Source organism: Marmota marmota, unplaced genomic scaffold, assembly GCF_001458135.2.
Source record: "Marmota marmota marmota unplaced genomic scaffold, marMar, whole genome shotgun sequence".
NCBI classification, from domain to species: Eukaryota; Metazoa; Chordata; class Mammalia; order Rodentia; family Sciuridae; genus Marmota; species Marmota marmota.
Window position 1 is genome coordinate 35,026,457 of NW_025999900.1, and position 17,197 is coordinate 35,043,653.

A 17,197-nucleotide genomic window follows, 5' to 3' on the forward strand; every position below is an offset into this window, starting at 1 on the left:
ACACAAGTTACTCTGAACTCTACTTGCTTATTCTGCCTTCAAAAAGCATCAGAAATCCACATGGAGCTGGCATGGTGGCACATGCCTGTGATCCCAACAATTTGGGAGGCTGAGGCAGGAGGATCACAAGTTTAAGGCCAGCCTGGGCAATTTAGCCAGACCCTGTCCTAAAATTTCAAAAAATTAAAAAGGCTAGTGATATAACTCAGTGGTAGAGTGCCCCTGGGTTCAATCCCCAGTACCTTGGAAAAGAATCCCATGTGGGCCTTCACTTACCAGGTGTCACTAAGTGGAGTCAAGGGGAAGAGTGATAGGTCACAATTCCTGGCTTTGATGTTGCAGGAACTTCAAAGCAGCCCACAACTCCCTGATCCATCCTTAAAACTTTCTAAATGAAGATTTGTTTATGCTAGTGATTCATGGATGTTCTATTTCAAAATTATCTAGAGAGATTAATTTTAAATTGCCTCTTTTACCTCCAGTCTACAATATATTGAGGTAAAATTTCCTCCATAGTGTCGTTCCCAGTCTTCCCTTCCAGAATATATAATCCCCTAACTTCATGTGTCCCACACCCACTGAGTCAGGTTAGGTTGACTCAGCCTAGAGAAATCACAGAATGGGCTCCACCAAAGTGTGTCTGATGTTGTCCATGACAACATGGTACACTGAACATGCACTCTATACCCTCTGTCTTGAATGAACTAGGACACAAGACTTTGGAGATAACATCTATTGCCTTTTTTTTTGGTACTGGGGATGGAATGCAGGGTCACTCTACCACTGAACTACATCCTCAGCCCTTTTAATTGTATTTTTGGGAATAGGGTCTTGCTAAGTTGCTGAGGTTCTCATTAAGTTGCCCGGGCTAGCCTCGAACTTGTGATCCTCCTGCCTCAGCCTCCTGAGTAGCTGGGATCCCAGGCATGTGCCACTACGCCATGCTTAACTTTCCATCTTGATTCCTCTCACAGCCTTTGATTGTAGTCTCTGGTCAGTAAAATAAGACCAACACAATTATGGGATAAAGAAAAAGGGAATCATACCTGTGACCATCCTGGCTCACCACTTGTTTTCAAAGAAGCTTATAATTCTTAGGCCTGTGTTTGTATGTACATCTGAGTTGTATATGGCTTGAAGTTGTATGGAATATGGAGGGAAACCTGGGATTAGATGAAGAAGGACTATGGAGTCTTTTACCCTGAATTTTTGTACCAGGAGGAGATAAGAAAAGCATTGCTAGAGTTATTATAGGGCAAGCTGGTTTCTTACTGTGTTGAATTATCAAGGAAAAGAAGAGAAGGCAGGGTTGGGAAGCTGGAAGAATTGGAATGTTGTCATATAGTGTGGAAATTTGCCCACTATATCAGCACATTGGTGACCTCATCTTTGCTACTTACTAGAATGCAGGGTCACTCATCTTTGCTACTTACTTACTAGAGAGAGCCCCTCCATTCCCATCTCCTACTATCCTGCAAGGCCTGTGACAGACACTCCCCTGGAGTCTGGTGTTGTCCATGACAACATGGTACACTGTGTGTGCCTGTTTGCCCTTTTTTTTGATTTTGTGTTTGTGGTTTTTGGTGCTAGAGATTGGGCACAGGGCCTTATACATACATACTCTACCACTGAACTACATCCCAGCCCCACCTGGTTCTCTTTAAAAATTTTTCTCTTTAAGATTGTGTCCCTGCTTTCTAGTCTTTCTGTGTTATGTCTGTCCCTATATTCATTTTTCATTCCTATTGCTACTGTAACAAATCACTATAATCTCTTTCTTTCTTTCTTTGTGTATGTGTGTGTGGTACTGGGAATTGAACCCAGGGGCACTGTACCACTTAGCAACATCCCTAGCCCCTTTTTGTTTGTTTTGTCTTGAGACAGGGTTTCACTAAGTTGTAGAGGGTCTCATCAAGTTGCCCAGGCTAGCTTGAATTTGCAATCCTCCTGCCTTAACTTCCCTGACTTACTGGGATTACAAGCACGTGCTACCACACCACAATCTTAGTGGCTTAAAGCTACACAGATTCATCATCTTACAATTCTGGAGGCCAGAAGCCCTAAACTCAGGTGTTGGCAAGGCTGTATGCCTCTGGAGGTTCTGAGGAGAGTTATTTCCTTGCCTTGTCATGCATTCTTTGGCTGATGGCCCCTTCTGTCTTCGAAGCCAGTGACATACCATCTTCAAACCCATCTCCCTCTCCCTCTCTTTCTGACCTCTGACTCCATCATCACTTCTCTCTTTGTAACTCCTGTCCCCCTCTTATAAGGACTCTTGTGATTACATCAAGCTTGTTCAGATAATCCAGGATAAGCTCCCCGTCTCCAGATCCTTAACTGAATCACATTTGCAAAGTTCCTTTTGAATACTCACAAATCACAGGGATTAGAATGTTGACATGTTTGGGATGGCCATTATTTGCCTTCCAAAGACCTCATGAGATGCTGTCATCATTGGGAGGAAGTGAAAGAGAGGTTTCTATGATACCAAGGAATCAAAGTCTGGTGGTTAAGCTTGAGGTGGAGTTGAGGTCACTTTCTTTGCAAGGAACAGAACTTGCCCACCTGCTACATAGTGAGCAATCAAAGTTCCAGGGTGGGAACAGTATCTCTCCATCTCTGCTAGTCGTGTAGCTTTCCCAGGTCAGGAAGGGTTGAGTCCCTCTTACCTACTTGTCAGTTAAGGAGCTGTAGGCTGTGGGCAGGACACTAAATCCTGGTTTCTAAACCCCCCCCCCCCCCCGCCTTTTTGTATCTCTCCTGTCACCTTGATGTTAAAACTCTTTATTCTGAGTGGATTAAGTAACCAATCCTTGACTTCAGCATCTTTTTGAAGCCTAATGTCCTTAATAGTTATTTTTTTTGTTTTATACTGGGGATTGAACCCAGGGGTGCTTTACTACTGAGCCACATCCCCAGTCCTTTTTATTTTTTATTTTGAGACAGGTTCTTGCTAAGTTACTTAGAGCCTCACTAAATTGCTGAGGCTGGCTTTGAATGTGAGATCCTCCTGTCTCAGCCTTCCGAGTCACTGGGATTATACATGTGTGTCACCACACCCAGCCTTGGATGGTCTTTCATCTTTTTTTTTTTTTTCCCATGAAACAAAAGGGAAAGAGAGGCAAAAAATACCTACGAGAAACAGATAAGCCTGGGATTCTATGGGGGCCTCTAGAGAAGCAGCAGCTACTCCCACAGCTAGATTACAATGGACAAGAACCAAAGTCTTATATTTTTTATTGTTTAGCTGGACCAAAATGTGAAAACTCATGTTGCTAGGATCTCCTCCTCCTCATATAGGAAGCATCTTTAATTTCCTAGGGCTGAGTTAGGGGCTTCTAAGGGATGCCACCAGCTTCCATGAATAACTCTGCTATCGACACATTGTTTTGTGATCATCTCTTAGCTCCCCTGTCTCCCACATTACACTGTCTACTCCCTGAGGGCAGAGACTTGTGTCTTACTTATAACTTCCCCACATACCAGAGTGCCTAGCACTAGTAGATCCTGTGTAAATGATGGATGGATGATGGATGGATAATAGATGGAAACTCTCCCATTTCAGGCTGCAGTAGTTACTGATCCCCATCTATGTGTGGCCTCTCTGAGGTCACTGGATTTCAGGCACACACAATACAGAGTCCAGCTGAGCAGAGGGGGACCTCAGTTGCCAGCAACAGAAAGGGGTGGAGGGTGGCAGATAGGTGGCAATAGCCAGCCTCCTGAGCAGGGCAGGGTTTGGCAAACACCCAACCAGTATTGCCTTCACTCTCTGACCTTTCCTCTCTGGAAGGAGGCTCAGGTTTCAGCGGCTTTGAGGGAAGCTGTCCTGCAGCACCAGCAGACTCAAAGTGCCCTGTCTTCCCTCAGTCACATGCTGTGATGGCCCAACTGCAGGGCAAAGGGTGAGACCTAGGGCCAGCAGCATTGTTCTGAGGAGATTAGGGGGCACAGCCAATTTACCTATCACCACCTCATTCTTAGAATTTCTCTTTTAAGTTTTGAAAGATCTCTGTGAAGGTAAGAGGTTAAATATTAGGTAAGGGTAAGGGTAAGGTTCTTGTGATGTTGTGGAGATAAAGCCTGGCCAAACAAGACACTGACAGCAAGGCTGTGTCCCTAATCTTCAGATACCTCAATCACTGGAGAATATCATGGAGCTGACAGTCAGTCTGAGGAATCTTTCTGACTGCCCTGACAAGGACCATCTTGTAAAGAGAGATTTTCTCTCCCAGCATACATGAAGTGGCGACCTTCTCCCTCTTGCTCTTAGGAAGAGGGATTTCTTCAAGTTTCCTACTCTGCTCCTGTTTCTCCCAGCACTTTCTTGTCTTCTCTCCTCCCTGCCTTTTCCTTCCCTTGGGGGAAGAGGATTTTCTTCTCTAAGGTCAAGATCCCATCCTCGAGCCACTTGGGTTTTGTTTTCTAATCTTCCTTCTTTCATAAACCACCTCCTGTGTCCTTTAGTCCTTATTGCTGTGTCTGCCTGGATTCCTGGGTTCAGAGGCCCAACCTGGTACCCAGCATGTCTCAGGTCCCTAGGGAGAAGCTGAGATCACAGTCCCAGTTGTTGAGTGATTTTGGTTGGATTGTCACCAGACACATGATCTTGAAATCCTTACTGAATTGAGTAAGATAACCAATGTGTATTTATCAGGACGTCTCTGTCCATCTGGAACATTCGAGTATTTACAAAATGTTCTCCCTGTTCAGGCACTTAAAAATCTTTCCTCTAACAACATGTTTTGATTCTCCTTATATGACACCATCTTGGATTACAGCTTCTCCACGAGGAGTCAGGAGTTTTACTCTTGAAGTTGAGCTTCCTGTTGTTCTTTTGGTTCCCTCAAACTAATTGGGGACTGACTGTCTCCTATTGAAAACATTCCTGGAGAACAGGGAGACTGGTGTGTACTGTGGAATGTGTAGAGGAGATGAGATTGGAAGACTAATGGGAATGTGGCATTTTCTTTATTTGCAGGCACCAGTATGTGCCCTGGGATTAAAAACATGAAAAACAGCTGGGGTTGTGGCTCAGTGGTAGAGCACTTGCCTAGCATGTGTGAGGCTCTCCTGGGTTTGATTCTCAGCACCACATATGAACAAATAAATAAAGGTCCATCAATAACTAATAAAAATATTTTTTAAAAAATGAAAAAAATTTATAGTCCCTGCATTCCTAGTCTACAAGGAGAGAGAGAGAGAAAAACTCCCCCTCCCCTTTTTTTTTTTTTTTTGATACTAGGGATTGAATCCACAGACACTTTACCACTGAACTACATTGCCACCGCTTTTTGAGATATGTTCTCAGTAAGTTGCTGAAGGTCTTATTAAATTGCTGAGACTGATTCTCCTGCCTCAGCCTCCCTAGGTGTGGGAATTACAGGTGTGTACCATTGAGCCAGACCATCATTTTACTTTATTTATTATTGTCTTTTGTTTGTTTGTTTGTTTTGTTTTTGCAATACTGGTGATTGAACCCAGGGGTGGTCTGCCACTGAGCTACAATCCCAGACCTTTTTATTTTTTCAGACAGGAGCTTTCAAAATTGCCCAGGCTGGCCTCAAACTGGGATTACAGACGTGTGACAACACATCCAGCTTATTTTATTTGTTATTATTATTTTGTATGTGTGGTGCTAGGGATTGGGTCCAGGGCTTCGCAAGTGCTTTACCACTGAGTTACAGCCCCAGTCCAAAGATTATTTTAATATAAAGAAATACCCCAATTAGATATAAATAAGGTAGGCTAAGATTGCTCTAATGAAGAAGGCAAACTTTGTACCTTCTTTATATAAAACATGGCTAATATATCTTACCTTGCAGGCATGTTGTTAGAAATAAATAAAATCACACAGCTTTGTGGAACAGGTGACATTTGAACTAGATCTTGATAAACAAAGAGTTTGCCAGGTGGAGATGGTAAGGAGAGAGAAATTACAGACTAATAATAATGTCAGGACTTGCCTAACCTCCTGAAATGTTTGCAGAATCAAGTAAAGTTGGAAAACACTTGGAAAGTAAAAGTACAGTTTAAGGATAAGATATTAATACTACTTAATCAGCCACTCAAATGAAGTCATAGCCCTGGAGAGAGATTTAAGAAAACAGAAATACTCCCATGTTTTTACAAATGCCCGATGTGTACCTTTGAGTAGTGTGTGGGGTGTCTGTTCACTGTTTCAGGAAGAGGGGAAGCAAGAGGATTCTATTTTTTTTTTTTCTCCTTTATTCTCAAGCACTTTATGACCATAAGGAAATTGAGAGAGCTCTGGTGAGTGGCTTGGGTAGAACAAGGGTAAAGCAGAAAGAGCCTTCCCCTGCTAGCACTTAGCCTCTGAGCTTTCATCCAGCCCTTGCAGGTTTTGTGTTGTTGGGATTATTGTGGTAGCCCCCAGATAAGCAGGTGACATTGAAATCCCCCAATGCCACCAAAGATGTACACAGATAGTTAGCAAATAGGCCATGAAAACTTGTTTGACTAGTCATTAGGGAAATGCAAATCAAAAACACAATGAAATACTATTATACACTTAATAAAATAGCCAGGGCACTTAACCACTGAGCCACATCCCCAGCCCTTTTTATTTTTTATTTTGAGACAGGTTCTTGCTAACTTGCTTAGGGCCTCACCAAATTGATGAGGGCGGCTTTGAACTTGAGATCTCAGCCTCCTGCCTCAGCCTCCCAAAGTCACTAGGATTATAGCTGTGTGCCAACACACTCTACCATTTTAAAAAAATGACAATACCAAATGTTGACAAGCACAGGAACAACAGGAATCTCATCATTCCTGGTAGAAATGCAAAATTGTTAGCTACTTTGTAAAACAGCTTGGCAGTCTCTTGTAAAGTTAAATGACCCATGACCCAGAATCCTGTTCCTGAATATTTACTCAAGAAAAATGAGACCTCCCCACCCCTTTACTACCCACTCAAAGACTACAATTCTTTCTTTTCTTTTCTTTTCTTTTTTTTTTTTTTTAGTTGTGAATGGACACAATACCTTTATTTTATTTATTTATTTTTATGTGGTGCTGAGGATTAAACCCAGCATCTCATATGTGCTAGGCAAGTGCTGTACCACTGAACTACCACCCCAACCACCAAGACCACAATTCTTTATAGTAGCTTTATTCACATAATAAGTTCATACTGGGAACAACCCAATATCTATCCAAATGGAAAAAAACCGATACATCCATATACAGAATAGTATTTAACAATAAAAAGGGAACAAGCTACTAATATATGTAACCACATGAGTAGATCTCAAAGCATTATGTTAAGAAAAGTCGAAAACAAAACCCTATGTATGCCAGGTGCCTGTAATCCCAGCGGCTTGGGAGGCAGGAGGATAATGAGTTCAAAGCCAGCCTCAGCGACTCAGCAAGACCCTGTCTCTAAATAAACTACTAAAAAGGGGCTGGGGATATGGCTCAGTGGTTAAGCCCCCCTCAGTTCAATACCTAGTACCAAAAATAAACAAAAAACAAAAAACCCTACATTTCCATGATTTCATTTGTATGACATTTTGGAAACGGCAAAACTATAATGACCAAAATCAAATTAGTATTTGCCAGAGGTAAGGAAAGAGGATTGACTGAGTACAGAGGAGCATAACACGTAGACAACTTTTTGGAGTTTTGGTAATGTTCTGGATATTGAGTGTGGTAGTGATAAAGCATTAGAATACATTTTTCAAGTCTCATCAAACTGAACTCAAAAAAAGTGAACTTTACTAAATGTAGATTGCACCTTAATAAATCTAAATAGCAAAAGAGTCCCTTACCTTCTTGTCCCCAAATCAGGCTCAGGAAGGTGACATCCAAAAATCACACAGCAGCTCAGCACTTGCCTTGAACAGATAATGCATTTCATACTAAGCCCTGATCAGATGCTGATTTCCCCTCCCTCTGCCAAAGCTAGTGCCTACACTTCCCTGCCTACTTTTGGCTTCCAGCCTTGGGAGAGGGCATGTTTTGACCAAGCTCTAATTTGGGGCACGTAATCCCCATTTGTAACCTATTAACCGAGCCAAAGTTTCTGGTCACTGGGACTGAGCTTTGAGATGTTTGGCTCGCCTGTTACAACCCCATCATTAGGAACAAAGAGCACATTGGCTCCTGTGCAGTGGGCATTCTGCAGCTGCTGAAGGCATGTCTGGGGCTCTGTCATTTCAGTGCTTCTCACATGGGTCAACTGTTCCAGTGTGCGGTGGGCCACCCGGGTTCAAGACATTTTTACAGCTGGGAAACTCCTGGCTCTGGCCCTGATCATCATCATGGGTGTTGTACAGATTTGCAAAGGTGAGTGTCATGGGAACACAAGGGCCCCACATAACTTTCTACCCCTTGCATGTGCACACCCTGAGGGTTCCCAGTTCTGGCTTTGAGGCATCTCTTCTTCATTCACTTGACAGAGGGCATGAGAGGCCAATTTCTCCAGGGTGGCTGGGGATAAGGAATGTCTCCCAGCTTGCAAAGATTCATTTGGCCCCCATGACAATGCTCGCCTCATGACTTTAGCATGGCTAAGTAATAACCCTGAATCTCTGGTCTCTATTGCTGTTTTGCCCAAAGTCCAGGGTACCTCCCCTCATCTTCTGTGGTACCTTATATATATATCTTAAAATGGAGAACAGAGAAGGAGAATTTTATAGGTTTCAAAATTACTCATAATCTCTGCAAAAGAGAGCTCTACATTCCTGGGCCCCCTGCCAGCATTCCCCACTGGATTTGGTCCTTTCAAAGCATGAGTCTATTTGGTTTCCATGGGGCCCATGGCACCACAAGGCTGTGCTCAACGCCACTGCCTCATGGAGAAAATCTGATGACAGAGAGACCTCCCATCTGCCCACAAGCCCAGAGTGGGTAGCCAGACTGGATGTTTACTCCAGGAAACAAGTTTCTGCTATACAATGGATAGATTTAATGGAATAAGTCCTTTATCAGGTTATGTTGTTTTCAGGAATTTAGTCTTAAGGAAATCACTGTGCTATCTTATCAAAGATAGTGATGAGTTCCTCCTAATCTGGTCTCAATTCTTTCTCCTGGTCACACTAATCTCCTCATTTCCTGTCTAAACACAGGATTGCAGATGAATAAGTGGTCAGTTGCTCCTATCTCATCACAATCTCAGTCAGCAGCTTTTTTTTTTTTTTTTTTTAAAGTGTTGGGGATTGACCTGAGGACTTTGCCCATGCTAAGTGCTCTACCACTGAGCTACTCCTACAGCCCAGCAACCTTTTCTGAGGGCCCACTGTGTGAAGGACACTGTGCTAAGCGCTGGGAAGACAATTTAAAGGCTCTTTACTAATGGCCTCTGAAAAGACAGACCTAACACATTAGAAAGAAATAGGATATCAACAAAGTAAGCAAAACAAGCTCAAACTAATATAGCATTATAGAACCTTATGTTGGATTGTTTATTTTTTTTTTTTCTTTTTATTTTGTGGTGCTGGAGATTGAATCCAGGGCCTTGTGTATGTGAGGCAAGCACTCTACCAACTGAGTTATATCCCCAGCCCTTTGTTTGTTGTTCTTAATCCTTTCTTATGAAAATGTACAAACTTAGATGTCAAGGCAGGTGGTGACAGCCAGTGACTGCATTCCTGTGTTTCAAAGCCAGTAATCCAGCCTCCCAATTTACTATGGTTTTTCCATCCAAGAACCTGCCTTTGTAAAAAAGGATAATTTCATAACTGTACTTTGAACCTGAACCTGATTTGGACCAGGTACTGAGAGGTCCTGGATCTGGATCTCCTTGCTCCTTTTAGCCTCATTCCTTCAATACTCCCGTACAGTAGGTTCACTGGAGACTAAACAGAGGTTTCCTGCTGGAAGGGGTGAGAGACCAAATGGGACAGGCCTGAATTCATCTCTCTGAGCAGCCTCTTGCCCTCTGTGTCCACAGGAGAATACTTCTGGTTGGAGCCAAAGAACGCCTTTGAGAATTTCCAAGAACCTGACATCGGCCTCATTGCCCTGGCCTTCCTTCAGGGTTCCTTTGCCTATGGAGGCTGGAACTTTCTTAATTACGTGACTGAGGAACTTGTTGATCCCTACAAGTGAGTTGAAATAGTCCAGCTCTTCCTCTTGTCCATGGAACGCTACAACACATGGTGCTAAAAAATGGAGCAGGTGTGCTCTGCCCACTTCTCTTTATCACCCCAGCTCTGGCCATGCCTGTGGCCATTTTGGAATAATAGTCTATTTCCCAGGAATTTAAGCCATTAGTCAGTCCTGTGACTGTCCCAAAGCAAGCTAAAAGCTGAAAGCTATGCCAGATAACACCACTCCCTTAGAGAATGAGCTGTGCCCCATGAGGCCTCTGGGCATCTTATTCACCTGTTTCAGGATAGGCCAGTCATTGTGTCTGGAGGCAGGGGGAAGGGTGCATGGTGGAGATCTGGGTCAGGAAGAGATCAGCAGGTGTGGAGTATACTTCTAGCCTAAGTTTTTCATTTCCTTTAAATTATCCTGTCCTGGTTGAGACACAACCTACCTCCTGGGGAGAGGGAGCCTGTAGAAGTGGCAGTCCTGTGCAGACCCCATGGCAAAGCAGGCATTCCAGCACAGCCTTCCTCTCACCTCCTCTCCCTCTACAGGAACCTTCCCAGAGCCATCTTCATCTCCATCCCACTGGTCACATTTGTATATGTCTTTGCCAATGTCGCGTATGTCACTGCAATGTCCCCCCAGGAGCTGCTGGCTTCAAATGCAGTTGCTGTGGTAAGAAATCAAACTCCCACTCTCTCAAACCAGATTCCTGACAGACTTGCCCCCTTAGGCCCACTGACTTTTCCCTGACCCATGGACCTGTGGAACTGGAAATCATCCCAAGTGCTCAGGGCAGAATCCTCATGTGCCCTTGACAGGGTGTCTTCAAGTGCCCAGGATGGCTGGGTTTGTTCCAGGGCAGCTACCATGGCAGAACTGAGTAGCTGCCTGCAAAGCAGAAATGTTTGGTGTCTGATCCTTTACAGAACAAGTTTGCCAACTCCTGATCTAGGGCACTTTAAACTCTGGGTGTGAGGATTGTGTCAAGGAGACAGACTGCTCCTTACAAAGATATGATATTACACAAGGTACACCATTTCTCTCCGCCTTCATTCCTGCCTCTGGAAAGTATGCAAGCTGCCCAGGTTTGGTGACACACACCTGGAATCTCCAGGCTGAATCAGGAGGATCACAAGTTTGAGGCAACTCAACAAGACCCTGTCTCAAAATAAAAAATAAATAGGGCTTGGGATGTAGCTCAATGGTAGATACCCCTGGGTTTAATCCCCAGGAGAGAAAGTAGTATGTAAACTGACTCCTTCCCTCATCAGGGAGAAGTGAGTGCTGGTAAGCAGTTTGCAGATAGGAGTGGTATATGTCCTTTGGGGAAAGGGCCAAGGGACCAGGATCCTTGATATCTGAGAAGGGCCCACTCTGCTAAACATGTTATCACATCTCTAAGGACTGTTCAGAGCCTGTGACCAAAGGCCCTCCCCAGCAGAATGCCTATTCTAAACAGTTCCTCCCTGGTGCTTCAAATCTGGTTCAGGGATTACAGAGAAGACTGGTCCCCAGACAGTTTATTTCCTTCAATACGAGAAGCCTAATCTATAACTTCACAGCCTTCTCTTTCTCAGCCTAAATACTGGCTGCTTCTTATTTTTCCATCAATATAATTTGTTTCTGTGGACTTAGAAATTCTCACTCTATGAGTCAGGATTAATCCCTGTTTTATAGACGAGAAACTGAGGCCCCAAAATTACATATCTGGGGCCAGGAGTAAAAGTGCTCAGTGGTACAGCACTTGCCTGGCATGCATGATGATCTGGGTTTGATCCCCAGAAAACAAACAAAAAACAAAACAAAACCTTGCTCAATGTGGGGCCAGGATTTGAACCCAGATCTACCCAACTCACAAGCCTGTGTCCCTCCCTGGGCAGAGAAATTGTGCAGGGTACATGCCTAAATCCACCCAGCTCCCAATCCTGGCCCCTCTACTTCCTGGGAGTGTGATCTGAGGCAAGCTACCTAATCACTATGCGCCTCAGTTTCCTCATTCATTAAACAAGGATGTAAGTGTCATTTCATTACTATTACTATTACCAGCACATACTCTCCATTTAATTAGCCCAAAGCATGTTTTGACTTCCAATATGTAGTTACCACTGTGGAAGAGTGTGGGAAGAGGCTCTCGAGGAACTTAGCCAGAGAGAATCAGCAGATGGGGATGAGAAAAAAACACTCCAGAAGTGGAGAGCGAACTGGAGGTGGGGAATTGTAGCTCTCCTTTTCCACTTAATCCCTTTGTTTTCTCTCCCAGACTTTTGGAGAGAAGCTCCTAGGTGTTATGGCCTGGATCATGCCCATTTCTGTTGCCCTGTCCACATTTGGAGGAGTTAATGGGTCTCTCTTCACCTCTTCCCGGTGAGTGCTACCTGGGCCCTTCCCTAAGCCAGGGCCACTTCTCTGTGCACATTGCTGTGTGTTTATGGTGGCTCGTCTCTGTCTGCAAGGGTTGTATGGGCACCTGGGTGGTGGCTCTGCAGAGGCGTGTGAGTATGGGTGCCGAGGGGTTATGCTGCTCATGTGGTGACCTACAAGGTGTGTGGTATGCAGGTCCTAAGTGCTTCACATGTAGTGGTCTGCACATATCAGAAGGAGCAAGGGCTGTGGTTGGCAGCAGGATGGTGTCTTGGCTACAGTCCTAGAGCCCCCTTTTCACTTGCCTGGACATAAGCTGCTGCTGGCAAGAAAGGAACCCCACTCTGAAAGAGACCAGGATGGAGACTTGTACCTGGGGTCTCCTGGGCCTTATCTCCCATAAATGTTCTGGAAGCAGACTCCACGTGGGATGGGATCACTCTGAGTGCCCTGAAGATACAGGGCTACTCCCTGCTCTACAGGCCAGCACTGCAGGAGGCCACCCACAAGTCTCAGTGGAGAATCTGAAGAGAGAGGGTGGCGAAGAGTAGAAAGAAGCATTCATCAGTGAGAGAGCCTTTCAGCCAACCCCCTGGTTTCTAGGAAACCAGAAGTATGAGTGGGCCTGGAGCCACCCACTCCCATCTTCTCATATTCAGGAGTCTGGCACCTCTGTGTCCCTTCCTACCATCTCCATAATGGGCTGTTGAGGCTAGCAGATGCTGGATGATTTCCATTTGTGTGACCCCCAAAGTTCTTAGAAAGCACCTCCTGCCCTGTGAACACAGTTCTACTCAAAAGATGAGTCCCTGAGTTCAACTGCTTCCTGTCACATCAAGAAGAAGAACCTGTGAAATGACAAGGGAATGCCATGTTTTCAGGATCCAGGAGAGGAAGGATGGAGTGTGGGTGTCCCCTGTGCCCCGGGACTCCATGATACTCACCCACAGCAACCTCATGTGCGTGTTACACAGGAGCAGTGGCCACCTGGAGGCCCCAGCCGGGGGCAAGCGGTGGAAGAGCAGTGACCCATGAGACTCTCTGAGATGTATTGGAGGACAGTGACAGCCCACAGTCGCTTTAGAGTGGGGTTTGTCCCTCAGGCCGGCCATGCAGCGGTCTGCGTGCATGTGGTATGGTTGTGTGTGCATGCAGGAGATGGGGTGTGGAGTGTGCTCGGCCTCTGGTTCAGAGGTGCAACCTCAACCCCCAAGGCCTCCTCTGCTCATCTTTCAGTTCCCTCATTCCTTCCTCCTTCTTCCCTCCTCTCACTTTTTTGTGCACTGTGGTATGGAGAGGATGATCCTTCCCCAGGAGTCTGAGTGTGTGTGGGTGCGTGTTATGCTTAATGTCATTGTCTCCTCCGTTGTCAGCTAGCCCAGCCAGGATTATTTCTTGCAAACTTGACACTTATAAACACTGTGGGACCTGGAAAGTTACACCAAGTCCTGGCTGCATGTGGAGGAGGGATGTGAATGCAAGACCCAGGCTATGTGCATGATGAGGCCCTCAGAGCCTGGGCTCTGCCTGGTGCATGTGGCTGCTCTGTGGAGGCCCAGCAGCATGAGGAGGTGGGGGAGGGGGGGATGCATGAGTCCGCATGAAACCAGTGACATTGGCCTAGATCGTTCATGGTGGCAGCTGCTATGGGTACTTGAGGCCACAGTCAACGCCAACACAGTGACAAGTTGCTATTGTTAGCTCCACTCTACCCCATACACAGACTACAAAGTAAGTGACAGTTCTTTTCAGAACTCCCTAGTGTTCTGATTCTGTTCTTCCTGTTATCATACAATCCTCCTCTCATTAGTTAGGTCCTTCTTTCCCTAGAAAAAAGGAAAAAAAAAAAAAAAGTGATCTAATCCTCACTACTATGTAAATAACTGCTAACAACTTATACTTTCTGTTATGCATTTTATGTTATGATTTCTCTGTCTCTCCCTCTCATTCTCTTTCTCCTTTTTCTGGTGCTAAGGATCTTCAATTTCTCTTTTTAAAAAACTTTTAGTTGGTTATAATCCCAGTGACCCAGGAAGCTGAGGCAGGAAGATTGAAATTTTGAGGCCAACTTCATCAACTTAGTGAGGCCATGTCTCAAAAATAAAAAGCCTGGGCTGGGGTTGTAGCTCAGTGGAAAAGCACTTGCCTACTATATGTGAGGCACTGGGTTTGATTCTCAGCACCATATATAAATAAATTAAATAAAGGTCCATTAACAACTAAAATAAAATATTAAAAAAAAAAATAAAAATAAAAAGTCTGGGGATGTAGCTCAGTTGTCTAGGTTTGATCCCTAGTACCACCATAAAGAAAAAAACTTTTAAATCCCAGTACCCTAGTCATGATATTATATTATAGCTTTGGAAGATGTTACCAATAGGGAAAACTGGGTAAAGTTCCCCGTATATTATTTCTTACAACTATATATGAATTTATAATTATCTCAAAAAATTTAATTTTCAAAACATTTAGGGGTTGGGGATGTAGCTCAGAGGTTTAGTGCTTGCTTAGTGTGTTCAAGGCCCTGGATTCAACCCCCAGTACTGCAAAATATGAATAAATTAGAAATTAAAAATTAAATATAATTGTCTGATTATAAATGTTTCATTTTAGAATTTTAAATGTTTTTTCTAGGGTTTGGGGGCATAACTCAGTGTTAGAGCTCATGTATAACATGCTCAAGACCCTGGGTTCAATCCTTATCACCAGAACTAAGAAATTTTCTATAATGTTTAAGGAAGAAAATCAATCTTTCTTACAATCCCACCACCCAGTTGGCATTTTAGTGTATTTTTCTGTGCCCATAAATAATTTTTAAATTAATTGGAATCAGTTTTCTATCCACTTTTTTCATTTAGTGGTGTTGTAAGCTTGTTCTTATGTAATCAGTTTTTGTTCGAAAAACATTATTATGACTTTGTAATTTTCCATTTCATATATACCATAATTTTTTTAAATCAATCTCATACATTTCAGCTAATTTAGAATATTTCCAGTTTTTTTATTCTCATCAGAATGTCTTTGTATATACATGCCTTTTACCACCTCACTCTTCATTTCTTTATTTTGCAGTACTGGGGATTGAACCCAAGGTGCTCTACCACTAACCCACATCTCCAGCCCTATTTTTTTTTTTTTTTTTGAGACACAGCCTTACCAAGTTGCTGAGGCTGCCCTAGAACTTGTGATCCTCCTATCTCAGCCTCCCAAGTCATTGAGATTACAGGCATGTGCCACTATGCCTGGCTTCTATTAGTTTCTTTAGCATGGCTTTTTAGGAGTAAAATAAGTAGCCCTAAGGATATAACTTTTAAGTACAATTTACCTGCAATAAAATGCACAGATCCTAAGTGTTCAATTTGATGAGTTTTGACAATCATAGACAGCCACACAACCACATCCAAAACATATCCCGTGTGCCCAGGTTCCAACTGCCCCTTTCCAGTCCACCACCTCCATAGAAGTAAGATAAGAATGTTTTTAAATTATTCCACATGCAGTTCGGTCACAGTATATAAGGGAGGTAGGGAGGAGGCACATTTTTAAAGGGATGAAGACCCTAGGCAAAGGAGAGACCTTGTTCCTACAGCCGTGCAGGCATTGGAAATGAAGAAGAGCAACAATGCCATCATCAGTACCCTGAGCCAGCCAGACCTCTTCACTCATTAGCTGCCTGTGGTGTCTCTGCACCTACACCTGTGAACATGGGTGCTAGGACTAGTGGGCTGGAAGGTGCAATGCAGAGGCTGTCCTGGTTGGAGGAGGGGTGCTGCTCTGTGGATAAAAGGTGGGCATGGAGAAGGAGCCTAGGCTTGCTGGTCCATGGGCTCTCCCAGACTGACTTGCTTTTCTCCCTGCCAGGCTGTTCTTTGCTGGAGCCAGAGAAGGCCACCTTCCCAGCATGCTGGCCATGATCCACGTGAAGCGCTGTACCCCAATCCCAGCCCTGCTCTTCACAGTAAGGGCCCCTCATGCTGCTGGCCTAATACATACCCTACCTCTCTTTGTAATCCTCTCAAGTGGGAGTGCACCCACACCTCCTTGTCACTCTCTGATCTGCTCCTAAGTTTCAATGGGCCATAAATAATCTGGCAATTGTATTCATTGGCTTTGTCAATATCAAGGAATAGAATGAGAAAAAGACTCTGAAACGCCTTAAGGCTTTTAGGCTCTTTTCATTCTCCCATCCTTTGGGGGCAAAATGAGGTGACTGCTGTTGGTTTCTATGACCTCACAGAGACAGTTCTGCTCCCCTGAGCCTCTTGACACCTGTTACAGCAGGGATTCAGCTCTGGTCCTCTGCTCTCGGCTAATCACAACATGTGCCTGCCTCTCCCTATCCAGCTTCTTGCCCCAGGACACCTTGCCAGTCTCTTGGGAAACTTTATTGAAATTAATTCATTGTTAAGGGTACATCAAATAAGAAAAATCATAGAGGGAGACTAATAAACTGAAGTTGAAGAAAAGGAAGTTTGGGATGGGGAAGACATGGGGGTAACATGTCCCTAGAGTAGACTCATCTAGAGAGAGCTAAAGGAAGGAACAAAAACTTGTCCTCATTAAGTCTTTTAAGTTATTTTTTTATTTTTTTCTTCTGGATCCTGAATAAAACATTAAAAATTACTTTGGCCCACTGGAGAAGTAGTTAGAAATTGGATAATAGAGCTCCTAGGAGTCAAGGGCATTGTACAACATTAGGGAAGTTTCAGAATGTTCAGGTACAGGATGAAGGTCATCTTGATTGGTTAGTTTTAGGAGGTGGCTGGAGAGAACAGTT

The 17,197-nt window shown here is 44.1% G+C and overlaps 1 protein-coding gene across 3 annotated transcripts in view; it reads left to right on the forward strand.

Moving 5' to 3' along the window:
- The window catches only part of Slc7a8 (solute carrier family 7 member 8), a 56,647-nt gene that overhangs the window by 34,660 nt on the left and 4,790 nt on the right, over positions 1 to 17,197 (forward strand). For 2 of the 3 annotated variants that reach the window (XM_015492647.2, XM_048798829.1), the window contains 5 exons: positions 8,182 to 8,307; positions 9,914 to 10,067; positions 10,608 to 10,731; positions 12,320 to 12,423; positions 16,282 to 16,378. In XM_015492647.2, coding sequence (XP_015348133.1) covers positions 8,182 to 8,307; positions 9,914 to 10,067; positions 10,608 to 10,731; positions 12,320 to 12,423; positions 16,282 to 16,378 — 605 coding nt within the window. Of the gene's footprint in view, positions 1 to 8,181; positions 8,308 to 9,913; positions 10,068 to 10,607; positions 10,732 to 12,319; positions 12,424 to 16,281; positions 16,379 to 17,197 lie in introns of those variants that run through there. The other variant, XM_015492656.2, reaches the window with a different exon arrangement.